This window comes from Pygoscelis adeliae, unplaced genomic scaffold, assembly GCF_000699105.1.
Source record: "Pygoscelis adeliae isolate BGI_AS28 unplaced genomic scaffold, ASM69910v1 Scaffold24, whole genome shotgun sequence".
Classification (NCBI taxonomy): Eukaryota; Metazoa; Chordata; class Aves; order Sphenisciformes; family Spheniscidae; genus Pygoscelis; species Pygoscelis adeliae.
In genome coordinates, this window is record NW_008824806.1 from 4,727,251 (window position 1) to 4,750,442 (window position 23,192).

The window sequence follows — 23,192 nt, forward strand, 5'->3', positions numbered from 1 at the left end:
GTTCTTCATGAACTGCTCCAGCATGGGTCCCTTCCATGGGGTGCAGTCCTTCAGGAACAGACTGCTCCAGCGTGGGTCCCCCACAAGGTCACAAGTCCTGCCAGCAAACCTGCTCCAGTGTGGGCTCCTCTCTCCATGGGTCCACAGGTCCTGCCAGGAGCCTGCTCCAGCACAGGCTTCCCACAGGGTCACAGCCTCCTTCGGGCATCCACCTGCTCCGGCATGGGGTCCTCCACAGACTGCAGGTGGATATCTGCTCCACTGTTAACCTCCATGGGCTGCAGGGGAACAGCCTGCCTCACCATGGTCTTCACCACAGGCTGCAGGGGAATCTCTGCTCTGGCACCTGGAGCACCTCCTCCCCCTCCTTCTTCACTGGCCTTGGTGTCTGCATGGCTGTTTCTCTCACATATTCTCACTCCTCTCTCCGGCTGCAGTTGCTGTTGCACAGCAGGTATTTTCCCCCCCCTGCTTAATTATGTTATCCCAGAGGCGCTACCACTGTCACTGATGGACTCGGCCTTGGCCAGCAGTGGGTCCGTCTTGGAGGCGGCTGGCATCGGCTCTGTCAGACATAGGGGAAGCTTCTAGCAGCTTCTCACAGATGCCACTCCTGTAGCCCCCCCACCATCAAAACCTGGACAACACAAAGACAATACAAGACCAGACAGCAGCCACACCAAGTAGCATGTGATGATGCTGGTGCATCTCAGGAACTACTGCAGGACAGGCTTGTAAAAGACTGGGGAGGGAAAAAGAGAAGCAGGGAAAGGGTTAAGAAGATTGTTTTTTCCTATTTGCTTTTTAGCTCACTTCTTTACATACATGGGGAAAGAGGAAGCATGGATCTTAGTCATTTTACATCACAGAAGATTAGTGCAGGGGAGGTCAAGTTGAGGTACAGCGTCATGTGTTATAAGGCAGTTGAATAATCCGGTATCTAATTTATTAAGATACCAGGCAGATTGGGCAATCTGATTTTTCTAAGTGCGTATCGACTGTCGGTTTGGTTGGTACTTCTCCATCTTTCTGTCTATGTTATGCTGCAGTGCAGGGGGGTGGGAAGAGGCTGGACTGTCCCCGTCTGACCACGGCCACCATGTTGTGGCACTTTGCCTCTCAGGGGGGACGTTAGATGTGTTTCCCCGGGGACTACCTCCGGAGCACTGACAGACCGCTGAGCACTTGTGTGAGCGGGTGGTGTAAGGCGGTGCCATCGCCGCACGCAATGTCCCCACGGCGCTGCAAGATGCAGTCGTTCTGGGAAGCAGGGCCATGCGTGCCAGTGTGTTATACCTCCACCTGACCGTCAGGTCCACCCACCTTAAATCCCATCTCTGTTTTTTGTATAGAACCTGACAGAACAGCTCAAGTACACAGTGTACAGTCAGAGGAAAAGTATTGATTTTGCTGCACCTGAATAGAATTCTTAACAGAAGAACAAACCTAATGTTGGTGGTTTGGTCTTTTTCCTCTTTTGACTTTTGTGCATGGGTTCCTGTACTCACCATATAGTATTTGATCCATGTGAAGTACGGAGTTAGAGCTTGATTTTTAAGATGAGCGTGACCCAGGCTCTGGTCTGTGCAGGCACAATTTCAGAACCGGTAAATAATTTTGCCCATGTTTTTTTGCCTGTATTTAATTGAAGTGCAAAGTAATAATGTCCTTCCTACCTACAAATCAGAGAATCAGATAGGCAGTTATTACATTTTTCTGGGGCAATTATCAGGAACCGTACTCTACTACATCAGCATTACTAAAAAGATTCAAAATGTAGCTTATCCACAATTCACTGGGCCAAGGGACAACTAGCCTGATCCAAAGTGTATCCTTATTTATTCTGAGGATGTTGCTGTGAATTAAGGTTATTAAAACATTATTTTAGTAATAGGTATAGTATACATTAGTTGTGTTACTAATTATATTGTTATGAAAACAGTTTAAGCATTATTAACACACACACTACCAATACTTAAAAGCATCGTTGCCTGATGGTGATAATATAGCTTCACTAGTGGATGACCTATGACTGCAAGCATTAAATACTCTCTACTTTAAAGTCATTAATCCCTACTTTCTTCGAATACGTTTAATTAAAAAGTTCCATTTTCCAGTAATTGCTGTTTTTATATAACCCTGAAATGGAATTTTATTGAGGCACAAGGTCTTTTATATAAACATCCATCTGTCTGCAGCATAACAGTGCTGGGACAAGTTTTGTGGATTGGGCGAGAAGTGGAGAGATTACAGAAGACTCTGTGTCCCTGTAAGAACTGTGAACTTTTGTCCTCTGTGTAACAGCTCTGGAGGATTTTTGCTTTAATAATTTTGGTACCAAGCAAGGGAATTGCAGAGTCAATAGGAGAGAAAATCATGAAACAATGGGTTTAGTGTCTAGTGGAGTTGCTTGATCAGTTTATAAAGAAAAGCTCCTTCCTTATTCCTTTTTACCTATGTCAAGCTCTGCACTGCGAAGTATCATCTGCTTCTTATATTGTTCCTTTCTATTTGAACACAGAATTAAGCAAACCTCAATTGCGTATATAAAAATATATATACATATGTATATCTATCTATGCTTCAGGCTGAGAGATATCACTAACAAAATAGAAAATATGTTGGTATTAATAAGGTTGGCATTCAAAAAGTATGAAATAAATGCATGGAAGTTTGTCAGCTTATTAATCATTCCATTATAAGTGGTGTTTTTACTTTCATTGCTCTAACATCTAACCACAGTTCATTGGCTAAAGGCCAAGCTAGCTTTTGCATTGGCACATTACCATGCGGTGTAGTTCTGTACTTCTCTTCCATTTATTAATGCTGCAGACTTCCTACAATTCAGGCTAAAAATAGAACTGGTTATGTGAAAAACACTGCATTTGTGCTTGAGCTGCAGTATAGAAACAAGAGGATTTTATATGGACGGGGGAAGAGATTCATGACACAGAAGAGCTAGCTGCTTATGCTCTGGAAAAAGCTTTCTTTTTGCATGGTTGTAAATAAGATTAGAGTTGCTATGTACACGTTAGTTTGAAGGATGAATCATAGTTGTGGTATTGCCTCAGTATGTATGAATCCGTGTGTATCTATTGTATGAAGGAAAGCTGATTTCTTGTACAAGGAAACCTGAAAATAGTGCAATATACAAAAGTGAATTTGTAAAATCAAAGGCAAAGGTGATGTTCTGTTCTTCAGTATAAAGAGTGTCTTCATCTGTGGCACATATTTTGAAGTATCCTCAAAAAATTATGCACTAAACTAAAACTTCAACCGCACCACTAAATTTTTAGACTTGTATTTTGGCCAATCATAGCCTCTCCTATTTTTCTGCTTTCAGCACTTTTAAGGCAGCATTTGCTGTCTCCAGACCACTTCACCATGAAAACATTCCTAAACTTATTTCCAAGTTGTAGTACAGCTGCACAGTAAAAATTCTCAGCATTCAAATGCAGTCCCTACACTCTTGATCTTTTTTATAATGCTGTGATTTGTTTTGGATCAGCAGTAGTTTGAACAAGACAAACAACATACTGGATTCCATCTGAACCTAAGGGAGCTGCCAGGGACACAGGTGAAGAGTGATAGTGGATGCATTTCATAGTCAAAATGAAAAGCGGCAAAACTGATAAGGTCTCATTGTTGCACAAATAGAAAAAGCTAACAGTTTGCATATCAGAAATATCAGGTGTTAGGATTTGACTCAGAACTGCTGAATAGTAGCTTGTTTGCCTTTGGAGAAATAGAGAGGAAGGAAATGTCATGCAGCAACATCACACGTGATAGTGATGGGAGACGGCAAACAGGGAAATAGACCTTTCCGATGCTGTTTCCTAAAGATACTGTTCGGACTGGCTGTGATGGTGGATTATTAAGGAATTCTGATTATTAAATATCTGCACTTGGCAAAGAATAAGAAAGGAACGAGCCTCTTTTGAAGTTCACAACAGTCTCCGAAGTCACCCTTCTTTTGTTCTTAACTCGGTACTGTGTAAGAAATAAAATTGGTGATTGTGTTAGGAGCAGACGCAATAATAATGAAATGAGAATAAATTGTAAGCTGTATGATTTTTGAGCTACCTAGAGAAAATGAAATTAAGAAAGCTTTCAAATGTCATGTGCTTTGCACCAGGCCACCGAAACATAGTGAGGTAAAACAGCTATTGGGTTTCTGTGTCGATTCATAACCTATAATTAGATGTAAAAAAGGAGAGATTAGTTCATAGGACAAGGCTCAAGTAAAAAATATTTGGTCCGAAGTGCTTAGTTCCTCCTCTTAATTACTACAGACCAGCCTTAACCCCCACATAGTGGTGTGGTGGAACTCCATCCAAATCCAGTATAGGCTGAAATCAATGAATCTGTTCTGATTTACATTAAAATTTAATTTTGTTCTGACAAGCTCTCTGAAATTGATACTCAGAGCAATACCAAGTGCAGTATAAAGGATCGTATCATGCAGTCAACATGATGCACTTTGCAATACAATTTAACACTAATGTTAAATTAAATTACAAAGATAAATTTTATGGTCTCTCTTAAAATCATTTAAGAGCTTAATTCTGATCTGAGATGTGTAAGAAACAAATCTTGCCTATTGATCATTGAATATACAGATAGTTGTGAGAGAAAAATCACACAATATGATGGGCTGTACAAGACTTTTCATTGTGATACAGGCTTGTGATTTGATGTATTGATCCTTTTCTGCAGTTAGGATCTCTGCTCAAGGAGAAGGCTCAAGCAGATTGACCTCACTGCAGAAAACACCAAACAATCCATACTTTGGATGAGGCCAGATTGCACCAGGGGGTCCATAAGGAAGAGTTAGATAGTGAATTATTCAAATTCTGCGTTTTCACAGCCTTCAGAACTAAGCCCATCAGGAGGAAGATGAGACTTCTCCTGCAAGTCCTTTTGTTTTCATTAGCTGAAAATACATACAGCAACTGGATGCAGTTTGCCTCTGCCATTGGGGTTCCAGGAATATCTACTTGCGTTATTGAAATCAACTGCCCTTACTTTACCTGATTTGTCATCAGGGGAAAAGGAAAGGAACCAGATAACCTTCACTGTTCACTTCAGTGTAGGATATAGGAAGAGGCATGAGCCCAGCTGGTGCAAACAATATTAAAAGCTCCTAAGACTTGTGTGATGCTGTTGAAGGAAGGGTTTTTAAAAACATCTCCCCATTGTACAGAGGGCGAATAGGAAAAAGAGCATTTACTGAAAGGACATTCTTTTAATGGCTGGGTAATGAGAGGAAGAGTGAATAATTTGAAGTTACAAAGTTCTTGCAAAGAGTCCAAAAATATAAATCTATTAAAAAACAGCATTAAAACTTCAAAGAGAGAAGCAAAAACACAAACAATAGAGCTCCTTTCTAAACCCATAAACTATAGATCTAAATAGAAAGATTAAGCAAAATCACAAGGAAAGTAAAAAGAGCTACTTTTTCAAAAAGTCTGAGGGGAGAGGGTTATCAAATAGTTACAGCAATGACTGGGAGGCCTAAAACATTTTTTTAATGCTTAAGAGTATTATGAAACAGAATTCATTCCAGCACATGCTGTAATGATGAGCGTGCTGCCAAAGTGATAACTAAATAAGGCAGATGTCAAGCTCGTCTCCACAAATGCAACTCCAGCATGAGTGCTTCTCCTCAGATGGGGAAAGGAGAGCACATCTGTCCAGTTCAGCATTCATTACATGGCGTCTCAAAGGTGCTTCACACCATTCATTACACGTAAACGGAAGATGTCACTAAGACTGCTCATGTCCAGTGTAAGAAATGCTTATTTGGTAAAATATGAATGCTAAGGAGGCCCTCAAATGAGGTTCTCCTCAGGGGAGAGCGTGCTCAGCTGTCTGCAAAGCATTTCAGCAGCAGTTCTGCAAGAACAAGGACGTTTACAGGAATGTTTTTCTGGTTACAGAAGTGTTGCACCCAGAGCCTTTTTGCTAGTATGGGCACACTGCAGGGAGTGAGGAACCTGAAGTCCCGGGTGGGATGCAGGGAAGGAGGGAGAAGCTTTTTGAATTGTAAAGGAGGTTGTGTTCCTTGCTGACCAGGTGCACGGTTTTGAGGCTGTCACTGATGCCACCACACGAAAGGGCAGAATTAATGGCCAGGAGAGCTAGCAAAGTTTCCATAATCACCTGCATTCCTCCAGAGTGTGTGGAGGAGAGGGCACTGGTGGAAGCTGTTAGCTAGCCGACATGTTAAAAAAAAAAGGGAAGGAGAGAGAGAAAGAAATTAAATTGGGGTCCAACACACTAACGAAAATTAGCTGCAGCGCTAGTGATAGCTGTGCTGTGTTAAGAACGGTTTCTGTTTCCTACCCTATCATAGCATTTGCCTGGAAGACCACTTTTTTTTAAGCTTAGCCTTACCTGAAATGAGTGCTGCTTCTTTCCATTCTCACTGTTGCTGGGAATTGAAATGGCTGCAGATACAGAGCAGTGTAAAAACATGATGAGCTATGTAGCTTGGGAGCAATTCAGCAGCTGAATACTGCATTATTGAGAAATCATTTGCTACCTCTGGGTGTTAGTGAGAAACTGGAGAGTCTTAGACTGGCATTCAGGGCAGAGCACAGGATGAATAAACATTACAGAGTGCTGAGTATTTACTAGTGAATCCAGCATGGAGCTTCAGTAGTTGCATGTCATCCCACTGCATCTTGCAGGGCTGGCAACACACAGGAAAGAAATAGTGAATTCCAGGAGCCTTGTGGCAGAATTGATCTTATATTGTTTCCTAAATAACCAAATTATCAATGAAATGAATGACATTTTGCTTAATGTGAGGCAGGCAATCTGCATAGCAAATCAGCCATATTTTCAAGTGACAACACGTGAGAACCATTTAAATATATATCAGTAGTCCTCAGGGGACTTGTAGACAGCTACATGAAATCGTTGTTTTCATGTGCATACCTTACTGTTGCCAAATTACTCCTGGCTTAGTATTTTCCCTCTTATCTAGTTGAGATAGGAATCTCTTCAGAACGAGGGGCTCAGTAGTTTGTAAAATATCTGTGTATATTTCTGGCATTGTATAAATAATAAATAATAAGCTGTAGATGCTAATGATCATTAATATTGCAAGTGTTAAGATAGAAATTCTAATTCCTAGCTTCTTAGGTGATTGCGAGTATACATATTTCTTGACTCAGCATGGTGAGTAGTCACAAAACATGGAACCTTCTCCAGGGCGGAGTGATGGCTATTAAGTATATCCCAGATCCAGTAAATCTCAGGTTATGGAATTTGTCCCAGAATCTGCTCTTGCTACGGTATTGTGCTGCAGAATGAGTTTCTGCATTTTTTTAAAGCTAACACAAAATATCCACTCCATATGGTTTTGGAGACATACTTAAAATATGAGCCAAGTTCAAGCTGATGCAGTGTTGTCTTGCTGAGCCCTGAACTAGTCTAAAACAATTTCTTTGAGAGGTGCGATCACATTCATCTCAATGAGATTTTAAGTCAAAGCCTAAAGAAAGACATTTCAGTGACAGTTTTTAAACCTTTTCATTGCTATCTGTTTAAAGCAAATGTATTTAATTTAGGAGTAAATACAGTAAATGTGCCTATACCATATTTCCAAGCAGTTTCCCACCTCCTTCTGGATACCAAAAGCTCATATTTTTCCCTACCTATGTAGCAAAACCAAGGATTCAATCTGCTTATACACTGCCAAATCTTTGGCACAGAAGGAATTGGAAATACGGAGAGAACAGTAGTCACGGTAAACAAGTCGGGGATTACTCTATGGTATTGGACTACTTAAGCTATTGGGGTTAAGAGCTGCCGTTTCATTCTGTCCCAAAGATCATCTAAGGTTTCACTAAAATAAATGAGCCTGTGCAGACTGGATTTTGAATAGTCAGGTTTAAATAACTACTTTTGTAATTTAAATCAAAGTGGTTACTGAATTTGCTGCTTTTTACACTAAGTACTGCAAAATTTCAAAATTGATCATTTATTTATTCCATGTATATCGTTACATGGGATGTACAATGAACATTTCTTATTAGTGTCCACATCTCAGCAGGAGCGTTCAGTGGCTTTTCAAAAAGTGAAAGCAGGTAGCAGACTAGTATGTTGAGTGATGGGAATCTCAAAACCACTTATTTTGGCTTAAAGTTTATCATGCAGGGAAGGAGCATGGATATAGTTTATCCACTGAAACGCACTGATGGAAGAGACTTATATTTGACTTGACATACTGGGCAAGAGCTTAGAACAAAGCAAAGGCAATCCCCTCCAGAAAAACAAGTATGTAAAAAAAACCCCTCATTTCTTTTGGTTCATAAAAAACCCAAAACATTTCTCATTTATATCTCCATGTTTTTAATGGAAAACAAAGACAGTTTTTAAGATGAAAATGTTCTGTATTCACATGTGATTCTTAAAAAACATAAGCTATTTTCAGCAGTGAATTGCAAGCCGGCCAGTGAAAGAAGCAGCAATATGTTCCTAGGAAATTTTCATTCCTCCCTCTGTTCTGCAGAGGAATGATACTTACATTGATTTTGAAAAACAAGCATGAGCAGAGAAATTTAAACTCAGCTATAAGCCTTCCCTATTTCTAACACCAAAGAATGAACCATATTGAGACTGCAGCAAAGCATTACTGTTTCAGCGCCATACTGCTGGGAGCACAGGGCACTTGTACCGGGCTTTGACACCACTCCTGGAAGTCAGGCTTTCAGGTATAGCTCTTTCACAGGGGCTGAAAAAATATCCATAATGTGTCTCCTTCCTCATCACAGATGTGTCAGTAACATATCATGGACCTCTGGAAATATATATCTGTGGATGTCCTTAAAACAGTGTGCAGAGTAATTTCAGTTCTTTTCAGAAATCCTGCCCCACTGAAGTCAACGGGACCTTTCCCAGGGAAATGCATTGGGGCCAGAATTTCACTGGCAGCACTAACTGGAGCCGCTCTCTCCGGAGCACATACCGGGCATGCAGAGGGAAGACTGCATTTCAACATAGAAATAAAATGTCATTGTGTTCAGATTTGTTAGTTAATAACTCAAAATCTTTGTGGAGGATAAAAAATGAGCTCTAAAAGAAAGCACTGAACCCCTTCAAGGCTGCACAGTGTAGTCCAGGTATACCTTCACTGTCAACATCCTACCTGAACATTAGACAGTGACTAATACTCCCATTCAAATGTTTTTTGTCACTTTTAGGAAGGGTTGTAAATCTCTGTGAGCTCTGGCTATGCAACAGTTCCTATAGTTTTCAAGTGATTAATACAGGCATTCAACCAGGAGAAGTTTCAAGCATCAAAGAGTTAAAACTAAATTTCAGTAAAACTTGAGGGAACACCCTCAGTGCTGTCAGGTTCCTTGCTGGTTTTATTCAGAAAAACTGATGTTACATTATACATGAACATTTTTAAGTGTCATCTACATGAAAATTTTAGATAATTCCATTTTTTTTTAATTGTGGTTAGTGAAACTTTTGCTTATAGAGACAAAACTGGTAACCATGGGAAGATACAGTTCTCAAAACTTGCTTCTTTTGGTAGACTTTGGGGCTTGTTGGCTGCCCACCACTTACTGACCAGATATGTTTCCTGCTTTAAAGAAACTGGCTGGTGGTTATGTCAGTCTCATCATCTAAGTATTGCAAGACGCAAGTCCCACTGAATTCTCTTTAAAATGCAAAAGGCATTGAAAGACTGAAAGGCTGCCGTTCTTTTGTGCTTGTAGCATGTAAGCACGGGAAGACTGTTAGCTGGGCTAGCTCTGCCACCTGCAGCTCAGAGCCGGCAGGACTACAACGTCTTCACCAACAGCATAATAAACCTTCGCTACTGGAAATGTAAAAATTCTCATGGAGACAAGAGGTTTCACTGAAGAGGGTAATTGCTGATTAAATTAGCAATAGAATACATAAGCTTATGGTATGCAAAAGTAAGGTAAAAGAGAGCTCTGGTCTTTCTGCTAATCTTCACTGCTATCAAAATGCACGTCTATTCTCGGAATAGAATAGAAACCCGGTGTTAGAACAAAAACCATAAGGCTAAAACCATTCTTGGTGTGACTGGAGTGATCTCAGAGCTGAATCTGACCCCTTACCTATGAAGGCCGATTTTCGCTCTGCTGATAACTGAAGTATTACAGGAAATTACGTGTGGATCCATATTCTCAGAACCTAACTCCTGTCTGCAGTGCTTCCAGTATCTCCTCATATAACTCCCTTCTTAAAACACAGTTTTCTGAAGCCTATAAATGCTAGTCTTCTCCTCTAAAAAGTCATTAAAAAAATAAAATAAATCAAATCCTTCCAGATGTGTTTTACTAACGCAAAAAACCATGTGCTTTATTACGTTCCCTACTTTCACTTCTCTGAGCCCCAAGGGTATAACATTACCATTTTCTCAAGTTGGATCCAAGCCCTGTAATTGATGAATTGTCCATAGGATCCATATGGAACTCTAGCAAAATCACTGACGCTCTATACAGCACCAAAATGCGTTCATGTGTCCCAGTGTGTGCTGGGCACGCACAAATACAAACTTTTTGTGCCAATGACTTCTCTCACTGTAAAGCGCTGTGTTCATCTCTAGCAATGGATCCAACTCACATATATGACACAGTGAAACAGCAATGGTTCTGCAGTAATGGTCAGACATCATTGTGATGAGTTCAAATACGGAAACATGACTGCAAACTAATTCTAATAATACTGGTTTACTAAGCATCATGTGGAGTTCTTTCAGTAGGTTTTAGTACTGCAGAGGGAAAGTATATAATCTATTATGATACACGTTCTTCCAAATACGTCCTAAAAGCTAAGAGAAGCATAATTTTTCTTCTAACTTTGGGCTTCGTTCAATTGCCCATACACTTAAGACACCTTCTAGTGCCTGAAACATCCACATGGAGCCTTGTGTCCTTCTGGGACAGCAAGAGAGATCAGATGGATCAGATCTAGGATAACCTAGGGCATTTCAGCTGGCACTAGACACCTATGTGCGGGCAAATGAGTCCCACCTTTTGTGTTGCCTAAATGTGGAGCTTGGAAATGTCTAACTGTGTCTTGTCAAGCATTGCCATTAAAGGTTCTGGGTCCCTAGAAATGTAGAATTTATTTCTGTGATCGTACATCGTCACTGCACTAAAGTCTTCAAGTCTTTAGGGTATTTTCCTGGGTGACTGATTCTGAGCTGTGCAGAAAATGCTTGTAGAAGAGATCGGTTTTGTTGGTGTTCCAAATATTATTATTATTATAGTACTATAATAAAGACTTGTACATTTTAATATTATCCAATGCTTGAAAAAATGTTAAAATAGATGTTTTGAAAGGGAATCTTTCAGGGTGAGATTAGGGGATCTGTGGGGAATAGGCAGTCTAAGCCTCAGGGTTCTTCTATACGCCAATGAATGTAGGAGTATGTAAAACATTTCATTAGCTTTGTTTTAAGAAGTCACTTTGTAAAATGATGCAGTCAAACCAGCCTGCCAGTTACCCTGCTCACTAGCAGTTAAAGACGGCAGGTGGTTTTAGCCAAGCTAGCTCTTAAATGCATTTTGTCCCCACATTTTTAATCTAGCTCTTTGCAAAAACCAAGCTACTGATTGTCAGTGGCAGGTTCCTCAGACTTAAGATAATTGGACCACGATCTTTTCCTCTTTCAGGGATTTGGTTTTGAGTCACTTTAGATTTCAAGTAGGTCTCAAAGGTCACTGAAAAAGATGGTGAGATTTAATATCAATCATCATTAAGCCAGTTCATTTTACATTTGTGCCCAATTCACATGAGCTAGATGCATTTAAAATGGACTGTCACTACAGACTGCAATGCTCTCCTATTACTCAGGCATCCAAAGCTGACCTTACAATTTGCAGACTTTAGAGGGAGAAAATGGTTGAGAACTCCCCAGCCCCAGAACCAAAAAAGGAATTCACGCAAGTCCATACAGCTCCCAAATATCCAGGAGATGAGACTGTCCCATGCCCCAGTGTAGGGGCCCCGGCGCTTGTCATTTTGAGTCCATGCTTGTGAGATCAGTCAGGCATTGCTACATTTTGGGTCCATATCCAATTTTAATCTTGTGTGTGAAGTGAAAGAGATATAGACAGGATTAGCAGTCAAGATATCTACAGGCAGCAGGGACTGCATAGTTCTCAGTGCACATTACGGTTAGTGCACAATAGGAAACATCTTTGCCAGATGATAAAGAAGAAACATTCTCTTTGTTGCCAACAATAAATACATACGGAGGAGTAAATGTGTCATGAATAAAGTGTCCCTAAGGAAATCTTGGAAGACCCTACATGTATATTTACATACTTTTAGTCCCAGCAGCAGTAGAGCTATGTAGTGTAGTGCTCTGCCCAGGCTAACTAGTTGTTAAGAATTATCACAGCTATCTTTTTCATGCTAGTTACTATCTGCTCATAATGAGACAATTTAGGCAGCCCTGCCAGAAACCCAGACTTTTGAGAACCAAAGCAATGGCGTTGATTATGATCACGAATTTCTCACACAAACACACACAAAACCTGAGCAAGTGCCTGCAGGTTTCAGAATAAATTGAGTAAGAACTCAAAATACAACACCTCTTTCACAGCATAAACTGGATCCTGCACATACTTTAGGACCTGATGCTCTTAATTTTTGGTAGAATATTGAACCTGAGGAAAATCTGAGCCCAAAGTGCACAATCTGATAGCAACTGTCTGTCTATTAGATTACCTTGCAGATATATATCTACAAAAATATATGTAAAAAGTCTATGTAAGAAAAAAGTCAGTGAGGCAACTGCAGATTCAATTTTTGCAGTTGGAAAAAAATAATTCCTCATACTGAAGCTCTGCATTCTCCCTGCTGCTTTATGTTATCTCTGTTTTAACTGCTGTTAATGAAAGGCTCATCAAAAGGCAGTGCCAATACACAATAATATTTAAATGCTGAATTAATCTCTTAGTCCTCATGGCAGCTCCCTTTCAGCTATTTTCCCTGCATATTTGGCATCTCCATTTATATGAATGAGAGTGGGGTGCACATGGGGAGAATGGGGCAAACGTTGATCAACTGTGCAGCCCAGAGAGAAGAATTTGCCTCATGTCTTATATATTTGTTAAAGCATGGAAGGAAAACATTGACTGCTGAACTAAATCCAAGCAAGAAAAACCTGCTAAAATTAAGTAAATAACTCCGAACAAGACTCAGCTTAAGTCATGCCTTTCTGCAGTTGCCATTCTAACTTCTAATAATTTGACCAACTTGTTGCCTTACTTCTGTTGGTAAAAAAAGCCAAACCTTCCCCTGCTTCTAAATGCAGTTCTGCTTTCAAAAGTGACTAAAAATGGCGTGCAGGCTCCATGTTTATTCTGTGTCAGCTATTTCCTTATCAAATGTGCTCAGTTAGCAAGTAAGGAACATTTTCCTCCTATGTGCCAGCCCTGCAAATTTCAGGTGGAATGTAGGGGTCAAGCTGGATTTTTTCTTTTCATGTAGGATGACCAAAAAAAAAAAGGATCCTGCAAGCAAGAGTAAGCCTCAATTACATGTGTGCAAGTCAGTACTCTTCTGTGGCTTTGCATAAGGTTTAACTCACTGGAAATGATTCTGTCGTGGTAAACAGGAGGGAATGGACAACCAGCTCGCTGTGTTCTTTATGCTAGATCTGCTGTGCTAACAGGAGCAAAAAGTGGTGAACAGTGATTTTAATTACTAAGTGAACAGATAGAAAATAAGTTTTTATTTAAAGAAGAAATTTGCTTGAAATTCCATGTTTTCAGAAATCTCCAGCTTTGACATAATAGAGCATTCAAGTTGACGAGGAAAATAAAATGCTTCTCTTTTTTCTTGGACATGTCATTCATGTGATGGGGAGAGAATGTATAGTCCTCATAACAAGAAAGGAACAAAATTATTTGAATTATTTTGTATGCAATAGCAAGATAAGACATCATGTTTACAACACTTATTTATGAGAAGTCTTCATTGTGGAGTGCAGCAGGTCAGAAGATCACTGTGTGTACATTTTGCTATACGGGAATGATAACCCGCTATGGGCATTTTATTATTTATTAATTCATCTTTGCAGCTTTGGCAATCAAGCATGAAAATTTTCTACTCTTCTGAAATCTCTGTAGTCTGGAAGACCAGAGTTGAAGTTTATCTGATTTTTTTTTTTAAATACTTAAGATAGCAAATAGCAAAAGTTTTCTCAATTCAGAGTTTTGATCCTGCAATCCCAGTGCAGATTAAACTGAGCTATACAAGGCGTACTCTGTTAGCAAGGGTAAAAAAAATCCAAGAATATACTTTCCAGCTATGTAAATACTGATCAACTGAGTCTTTGCTTGGATGAAATCATTCTATTCTGACTTTTTCTTCCAGTTGTGTGTAATACTGGAGCCAATGCAGGAACTGATGTCAAGACATAAAACTTACAATCTAAGTCCTCGAGACTGCTTGAAGACCTGCTTGTTTCAAAAATGGCAGAGAATGGTGGCCCCACCAGGTATGTTTCATTTCCAGTATTTTACTTATTTTATAGTTAAATTAATATAGAAACAATGGGAAAATTTACTGCAAATTTACTTACAAAGGAAAGTAATAAGAATTAGCACTGTACCAAAAGTAAGCCTGAAAATGATTCTGATGTTTTATGATTTCAGTCTGACCCAACTGATTTATAGATGTGCACATTCAGATGGTTTCACTATGACTAGGATATAATTTAGTACAAAAATATGTGTAGATGGAATGCAAAATGCCTACTGGCTCCATTAGAATTCATCGTTTGTGTAATTCAGCTTCCTGCTGTGACTCTGAAATTACAGCTACAATTCATAATTAATTGTCTTTGAGACAAATATAATGTTATTTACAGGCCTGGACCTAATCTCCTTCCTCTTACACCTCAAAATAATAATTCTCTCTTTTTCCAGATTATTAAAGATTTGCATATCTAAGACTATTCGTGTGGGTGCCCAGGCCAAATTTTGAGAAGTACAATTGCCCCTCTGTTCTTTTCCAATTTAAGAAAAGTTATATAATTGTCCTAATTCGGTCTGAGTTTGGAAGACTCGCAGAGAAATGGCATTCAGTACTCTCTAACATGTTCCCTTGGGAGTGGCAGTTCTAAAGATGAAGCCCACATCAGAGGTAGAAGGAACTGAAATGGTAGCTGCTCGTATGCTGTATCAATAGCAGCAGTAGTGTAGAAAGCTACCTTTAGCCTTTGCCTCTGGCTGGGTCAGTTGAGGCTGTTCCCTACATCAGAATAAGACCTGGATTTTTGTTTAGCACTAACTGTTACTCGCTGTGTGACCAGTTACACAGCGAGTGACACAGTCAGTTTGAACACCATGATAGACATCATGATACTCCCATTGATAAAATGCTTTCAAATATCTTTATAGATAATGCTGGGAGAATAAACTTCATTAGTCCATTATACAAAATTGAAAGCAGATTCCATTGGTCTAAATATTATCCTACGGTTCATATGTTAAATCTAATACTAGTACATATACTAGTAAACATAGGAATTTAAAACTAGATGAAAAAATATTTCAGCAGTTCTGCTTATGGATCATTTTAGTACACACTTTACAGTATCTGCCATTTGCTTTCCTTCTTACCATTTTATTGCAGCAGAACCCACAAGACAACCGACAACCAAACGGAGAAAAAGGAAAAACTCTACCAGCAGCACTTCCAACAGCAGTGCTGGGAACAACGCAAATAGTACCAACAGCAAGAAAAAGTCAGCTGCTGCAAACCTGAGTCTATCAAGTCAGGTACCTGTAAGTCTCACTTTCCTTTTAGGCCTGAATCGCTTATGGTGCTTTAATTCTTTCCTTACATTGTAAAGAAGGTGCATTCTTGAGCCTAAACTGTCACAAGCAAAAGGCGATCTTGCACAGTGTGCTGTGGAAGCGGGGGAATTAGTGGAGAGATGTGAAGAAGCCATTCTGCAGTGCAGCTTTAACGAATGACCCTCAAGCAGGGGTATCTTGAGGACCAGATGTTATTTTTTTAAGGCCTGGGCCAACTCCCCTTCTTGTCAGTGGGAGTCCTTCCACTGGCGGTAGGACTCAGATTGGGCCTCGTGTTGTTAGACATAGCACGAGTCTTGCAGACTTCCATCTGCCAGGTGCTAAGTGAGGATGAGTCCCTGTGGACCAGGACAGCCGTACCTGAGCAGACCGCTGGTCTCTCTACGTTAGTACCTTACCTCTAGTCGGTGCCGGGTTCAGATGGTCCAGTGGAACAGATTATGAATTAATTTACCTGCAGAGGTTATCTCTTTTTCCAACCACTCCACTTGCAGAGGGTAGATCCCCTGGAATATGGGTCTCAGCTTATACACTCTGCTAGCTGTCACTGTTGACATCCTAATTATATAGGGAAACACCAAGTCATTTCCAGAACTGTACCAGCACTTTAATGATCACATTTATTGCCTTATTCACAAGATAGGGGTAATCAAACCCCAAATTGTGACAAAGTGTGCCTTAGTCGATAGCTTATGCATTTTAAAGCTAGGAGAATTAATTTGATATTATAGGAACTGTAAAGTTGTATCTTGGGAATAACAAGCAGGGATTTTTCTTGGATTTCTGATCAGCAGATAGGAAAGGGCTAGGTCTCTTCTGAAGCCTGACAGAGAATATAGGCCTTTTGTTAGCACAAAGAAGGCACTTCCTAGGAAGCTTGAATACCCAGATAAAAAAGAGGAGTAGACTAACACCAGTGAAATGAAATGAAGATTTTTGTTTAGCAACTGATTCAGCAATCCACTACCTTACAGAAGTTTTGGGCTTTGGTACATTAAACTCATATTTTCTCCTTGTCATATTAAAATTTTCGCGCAGCTCGCATCCCCAGAGTCAGATTCTTTCCCCCATATAGGCACCTCTGGGTTTTTCTAGGAGCACGAAGCAGCCAGAAGGCCAGCTTACTGATCCTCTGGTGGCAGAGGCCACTCTGCCTCACTGGCTGTCTGCCAGAAAACCCGTTGGATCAATAATCAACCATATTTAAGAAAAAAACAGCAATTAGATGTAAAACTGAGCAACCAGCTAGTTCTCTGCTGACTCCAATTTTAAAAGACAGTAAAATCACTTTATCTCAGCTACTTCCTGCCCTGAGTTCAGTTCAGTAGGACCAGAATCAGAATCTGACCCTCTGCCTCTCTTCAGCCTGCTCGTCCCTGGAGAGACGACTTTTGTTGGCTTCAGTGGTAGCCACGTGTGCTCATATGTTTGAGTGTAACTGAGCCCTCTGATAGTTACCTGTCACTCCCACTGATATTCAAGCTGACTTCAGGTACTGAAAGGCTACTCCTGACAGGTGAAGTAGTCAAGGTTACTCTTCCTGATGGAGATGATAGTTGAGCATCTGAGACATAATGGTGAAGTTTATCGTGGTATGAGGGATGGATTTTTAGTCTTCATTGACTTTCAGGATGCTGCGTAGTCAATATTTTTCCATATTGTTTACTCTCTGTACCAGAGTAGCAAGATGGTCCAAACTCTTTTGTATGGAGGATCAGGTTCCATTTTTAGGACTCTTCTCCTTCCCTCTGCACAGTGGAAAATGCTTAGCTGTTCGGTTTGACATACTAACAGCTCTTCCCATCTTCCCCACAGCAAACATAGCAAACCAGATGGAATTGATGGTTGGGCCACCCTGTAGAGTAGACAGAGCTCAAAATAATTTTAGCAGTAGGATATTTTGGTGTAAAACTATTCAACACTTTTCAGTTAAGTAGAGAGATGTTACCATGTTTCTTCAAAATTATGCATTCTTTGAAGTGAGCCTCATTACAGGCATACCACTGCTTTCTGAAGTCAGCTGCAGGCAGCAGTAACTTGCTTTCTGTTTCTTTCTCTTAACTTTACCTTAAAGCAAATCATTCAGTAGTTAATGTTTGATTTTCCTCATATGCAATAGAAGACGATATCCTCAAACACAATTTGACATTTTTCTAGTAACTAAAAGTTTCATTTGGCCATAGAACTTTCTGTGAATGGGACTTTCCTGCTCAGTCGAAAACAACCTATTGAAATCATTCATTTTCAGTGTTATAAGCATTTTCCCCCCTCATTATTAGAGAAGAGGAATGAAATCACTGCATCTTCTGTCCAGATGACTCACATAAGCAGAGCTTGTTTCAGTTCCACTTTTCCCATCATCCTCTCTGGAGAAACCCAACAATGAGCTCATATCCATACCAAACTTGGATTAATATGAAGTCATGTACTCCAGCTTTCTCTTTTTCTTCAGTGATTTCTTCCCAGCCAGCAAAGACAGTCTCTCCACCATAATAGAATCAAATTCCTAATTTCCTGTCACTTTTATGCTCCTATGTTGGTTTCTCTTTGATAGCAAATTAATCCTGGTTAGAGAATGATTCCTTAGCCTCTATTCTGTGTAATGTTTCTTGGTTTAGGACATTAGTAATTATTCAGTTTTGCTCCTACAGTAATGCTGTGTAGACTATGGCAAATGTCTTAACTTACCATATCCCTCATCCACATTTCTCACCCACACCATTAACTTCTGTTTCTTTAATGAGGTCTTCATGTCTGGAAAGGCAAATGTTCCGTGTTCAAGACAGTGACTGGAAAGCAGCTGGAGTACCATCAGCTATGACTTCAGAAAGATTTGTCATTTTTCCCATAGCCCCTTCCAGATCTTCAGATAAATATATGGGGCTAAGCAAACCTTGATCAATGAGATGGACCGTTTTTTGTCACATACATGTTCTTCTTCAGTAATAGGAGGTTGTGCCATTTCCTCCGCCTGCGTTATTTTCGGATCAGTTCTTCAGGCAGGGACAGTGCTGAAAATACAGAGCCAAGCCCAGAAAGTGAAATGATGTGGTTGTATTTCCATGCATGGTTCAGGTTGGCACTGCACCCTGAAGTTCAGTTGCTGCAGCCTAATCAATCAGTAGCATTTGTGCCCTTTGTGTTGCCTTAAGTTTATGAGCACTTTGACTGTGTTGACACATTCTGATACATCTTTAATAACACAGTCTTCAAAAGCATCTTAAGGGTCTCTGCCAGTGGGTGGGTATGCATCTTCTCTCTCATCAGTAATTTGAAAAGGGTCAGTCGCAGTCTGTACTCATATCTCTAACTATTTTTATACTTTCTCAACCCTGCTAAATAAAATACAAAGTTTTGCCCTTTTGACAGTCACTTGCACTCTATTACACTCATTTTCCTTTATAATGTGGTTTCTGTGATTCTGTTAGTTCTCGTGCTACTGGTTCAGACCTTCAGCATCTCCTCGTGTCAATATGACTCCTCCTGCCCAAGTCCCTTGTTTAACACCTTTCCTACATATTACATATTTCCTACATCCTTAAAACACATGTAGTGAGCCAGTGTGCTATATGATTGCACTGCACAACTCATGCCTAGGTTGGCCTATTACTTGTCCAGTGATTCTTTTGACCTTAATCTGTAAGTGCTGAGGCAACACACTGTAGTGTGTTGGAAGTAGAACCAAGTACCACTAAAGTCTCTCCAATAGCACAAACACAAAACCATTTTTCTCACCAGAAGTCTTCTTCTCCCAGGCTCTCACTGGTGCAGGCTCAGTACTTCCAGTGATTTCCACAGATTCATGGGCTTTTTTTAGTGCGTAAAGAAAGTTGACAGAACAGGGACCCAGAAACTATAGTCCACTCAGCTGCCTTAGTCTCAGCAGATGCTGAGACTCAGTCAAATGAGCTCAGTCATTTGAACTGTTCTCAGATTTGTTCATGTTCTCGATCACGTCTGATCTTTGGAAGAAATGTTAACCCATTGTGCAGCAACTGGAATTACCAATTTCCTCTTTCCTCCAAACAAAAAGATGGGCAAGACTCCTTCTCCAAGGTTCATAGAAAACCCGCCTTTCTAATGTTAGCTTTCCTATGATTTTAAAGAAATCAGTTATCTAATTTGGGTGTGTCACTGCCTTATCACTTACACAGTACTAATTTCCTGTAATATTTAAGGTTAGCTGCAGTGTTTTCCCAAGTCTTTGCTCAGTTTTCAAGCCTCTTTACTGGCTGAAATTGTATTCCTTTGCATTTTTCATATTCTTCTGTTTCAAATAAAACTTTCTTGCAAGTCCAGGCCCTTGTACATAGAGCAGTGACTTGTACGCTGTGATCTGTGGATTACAGGTATATGCAAGATCAGCAGAAGAGGTCCATACAGTTGTATCACTTTCAGTTAAATTTAATAAAAAATGTGCACATTGATCCATTTTCATCTATTTGAATTTGGAAATTTGACAACAATGCACAACTCTCACAAACTCTAAGAACGATTGCGCTAGGCTGCTCCCAGTCATAGCCATAGAAATTAACAGGTGGATTTTGCTTTCATTTACTAATGAAGATTCTGTTGAGTGTAATACTGTAACCATGAACCCAGTGAAATATAATTTGTGTTGGAAAGAATAAAGCATCACTACATGCCACTAAGTAAATCAAATGTTCTTTGTTACATCCAGAGTCTTAATTAGAGCCTCCTTGCACTCTTTAAGCAAGTCACATACCTCAATAATCTCTCTTTCTCTTTGTAGTTCTCTGTAAGCTCCTCAAAAGCCAAATCCATAAATAAACCTGCTAATGTGGAAGGGAGCAATACAATCTCTTACGTGTTTCAGAAACAGGGGGTAGGTTTAGGTGGATTGTAATGAATGTAGTAGTTCCAGAGCTGCAGTTCCAGGGACAGAAGATTAGTGTCAGAAATTATCCCGTGTTTCAGAACTGTGCAATTCAGAATCTAAGATTTAGCCGTAAGGAGATGAGAGTGAACAAATTGGTTTCCAGTTGTTGCGCTTTAAGAAAAATATTCCAAACAAGACCAGAATGTCAAGTTAACAGAGACAACTATGATGAGACGTGAAAGATAACCATTTTCCGCTAGAAAGTGTTTACTCTGAAACCTAATTAAAATGTCAGTTCTGTTTCTGTAGATCATTTCAACACCAATGTCAGTCCGATGTATTTGCCTTGGAGGCAGTGACCATTATGGGTGCAGGCAGCAATGGGGCTCTCAGTCATTAATAATTTTTGTGGCAAGGGGCTAAGAAGTCAATTATTAACATAATCACTGCTAATACAATTCTGTAAGAAGGAAGGAAGGAAGGAAGGCAGGAGGAGGTACCCTTCTTCTTTTGACTTAGCACTTAGAGGTATGCTGGCTGCTAAAACTAGTGCAACCTTCAGTCCTTGGAGTATCAGGCTTGCTTGAACAATATACTTGATAGTTTCAGGCACTTTTAATTATCTCAGGTTTGTGAAGCACTTTTCTTCTACTTCTGGAGACTGTGACACCTGAACTACGAACTAATCACCATAACACACTGAGCGGGGCTACGTATTAAACAGCAGCAAAGATGGCAGGCATAGGTATGGGGAATTTTACATGGCCCACCACACATTTTTACCTCCTGACTCCAGTAAGACTTTGTTTAGCCATCAGATAATCTTTAAAATCCCAAGTTAAAAAGTTTAGTTACATAACTGGGCATAGCAGAGCTAAACTTTGAGGCTAGTTATAAAAAAGATGAAGCTTGAGAAATGACTGGTCTGTTAAATAGAAGTGCTTGCATTTGAGTTGTGTATGAAGTGATCTCTGTGTATAGTTTATATGCATCAATTTAAGTTTGGATGGCAATTAGGGTTATTTCAGGATGAAAGGTATGATATACATGAAAGCTGCTTTTGTGGTTATATTATTAAATAACACATTTCTATCACATAATGTAAAACATCCACTGCTTTATTTACAGTGCCTCACTGCAACCATATTTTACTATCATGAGACATTCCTTGAGCAAAAATGTTGTTTCTAAGCACAAAGTAAATTAATAAGATTGAGTGACTACAGTCTAAATCTTTTTTAAACTAATCTAGTCAAATATGTGCTACCATAACTAGGCCATAGCAGTGTGTGCTGCCGTGCAAGAGACTAGGGTTTAATTCTTGGATTCTGCTTCTCACTCCATGAGCAGGAGCTAGGAGCACTCCAGAGCTGCAGCCTCAACCCTGGGAGGGATGGAGCCTTGTGTCATTCAACAGCAGTGACCCCCACTGGCCAATTTAAGGAGAAGCATTGAGGGGCTCTAAAAGGAGTCACTTCCAGTCCTCCTCAGAGGTTGGTGGTCATTGCACGGGAACTAGTGAGTGGAGGTTCAATGGGGTGCACTCGGTGGGGTCTTCAGCTTTCAGTCTGAGGAGCAGAATCCTCTCCGGGGAGGAACCAGCATGTGCGCTTCCTGAGACACTATTTTTGCCTGACATAACTATAAGTGGCAGGATTGTCAAGAATATATATATTATTTTTTAAAAATGTCCTGTAACTAATGCTGTGATATCTATCTTTTAAATAGCATGAGGGAAAACTCCACTAACCTCAGTATAATTGTAGTTTAATTCCCAGAGAGAGAGAGAGAGATACTCAATAGCATGGAGAGAAATATAAGTGCAAACTGTGCTCTCAGTGGGTGTCATTATATTAAAGGAATAATATTTGCAAAGAATCTGAGAAATTAGAGATGGAAATACTTACAAGGTCACTGAGCATCTCCCTGCTGATGCACAAATGTTTCCTACCACAGATTGAGATTTTTCCCAGCCCAGTGTTAGGTGACCTGAGCAGCAGAGCTAGCACTGTTCCAGTGGGGTCATTAATCCTCAGTCTGCAGTTCTCAGTAACAGGAATATTGTCTTAGCAGTGGGGGTTACATTTTCGTTTACTTAATGTCATCGTAGTACCCTAGTTTACACCTCGTCGGATTGGCCTAAAGTGATCCTCTTCCTTTCAGCACTTGCAGCTGTTAAGCATATTTACCCCTCCCAATCATTTGGTGGATGTAATACATATTTAATTCTTTTACGTGGCCTCCCCAGCCAGCTGTTCTAGCCCCATAGTTATTTTTGACGCACTTCTCTAAGTCTCATCCAGCTTGCCGACCTCTTGCTGGTATGGCAACGGGGAGAACTTGATGTCCATACTCAAGAGCGTTGAAGTGAGAGGAACTGTTGCCACCTCGGTCTGTGATTCTGTATTTCAGCCACTGTGGTCCTTTTTGCCTGCCGTATCACACTGCACGCTCAAACCCAACTTGCTGTCCTCTGCCAGGTCTCTCTTGTCATTAATGCTCTTGCAATACAATGGGGTCAG

General features: G+C 40.2%; 1 protein-coding gene across 9 annotated transcripts in view; it reads left to right on the top strand.

Annotated features, from left to right (window-relative positions):
- LDB2 (LIM domain binding 2) overlaps positions 1-23,192 on the top strand; it is a 225,800-nt gene that overhangs the window by 199,634 nt on the left and 2,974 nt on the right. For 3 of the 9 annotated variants that reach the window (XM_009324078.1, XM_009324086.1, XM_009324082.1), the window contains 2 exons: positions 14,383-14,506; positions 15,646-15,797. In XM_009324078.1, the coding sequence (XP_009322353.1) occupies positions 14,383-14,506; positions 15,646-15,797 (276 nt within the window). Of the gene's footprint in view, positions 1-14,382; positions 14,507-15,645; positions 15,798-22,020; positions 22,164-23,192 lie in introns of all 9 variants that reach the window. The other 6 variants (XM_009324083.1, XM_009324085.1, XM_009324084.1 and 3 more) reach the window with 6 other exon arrangements.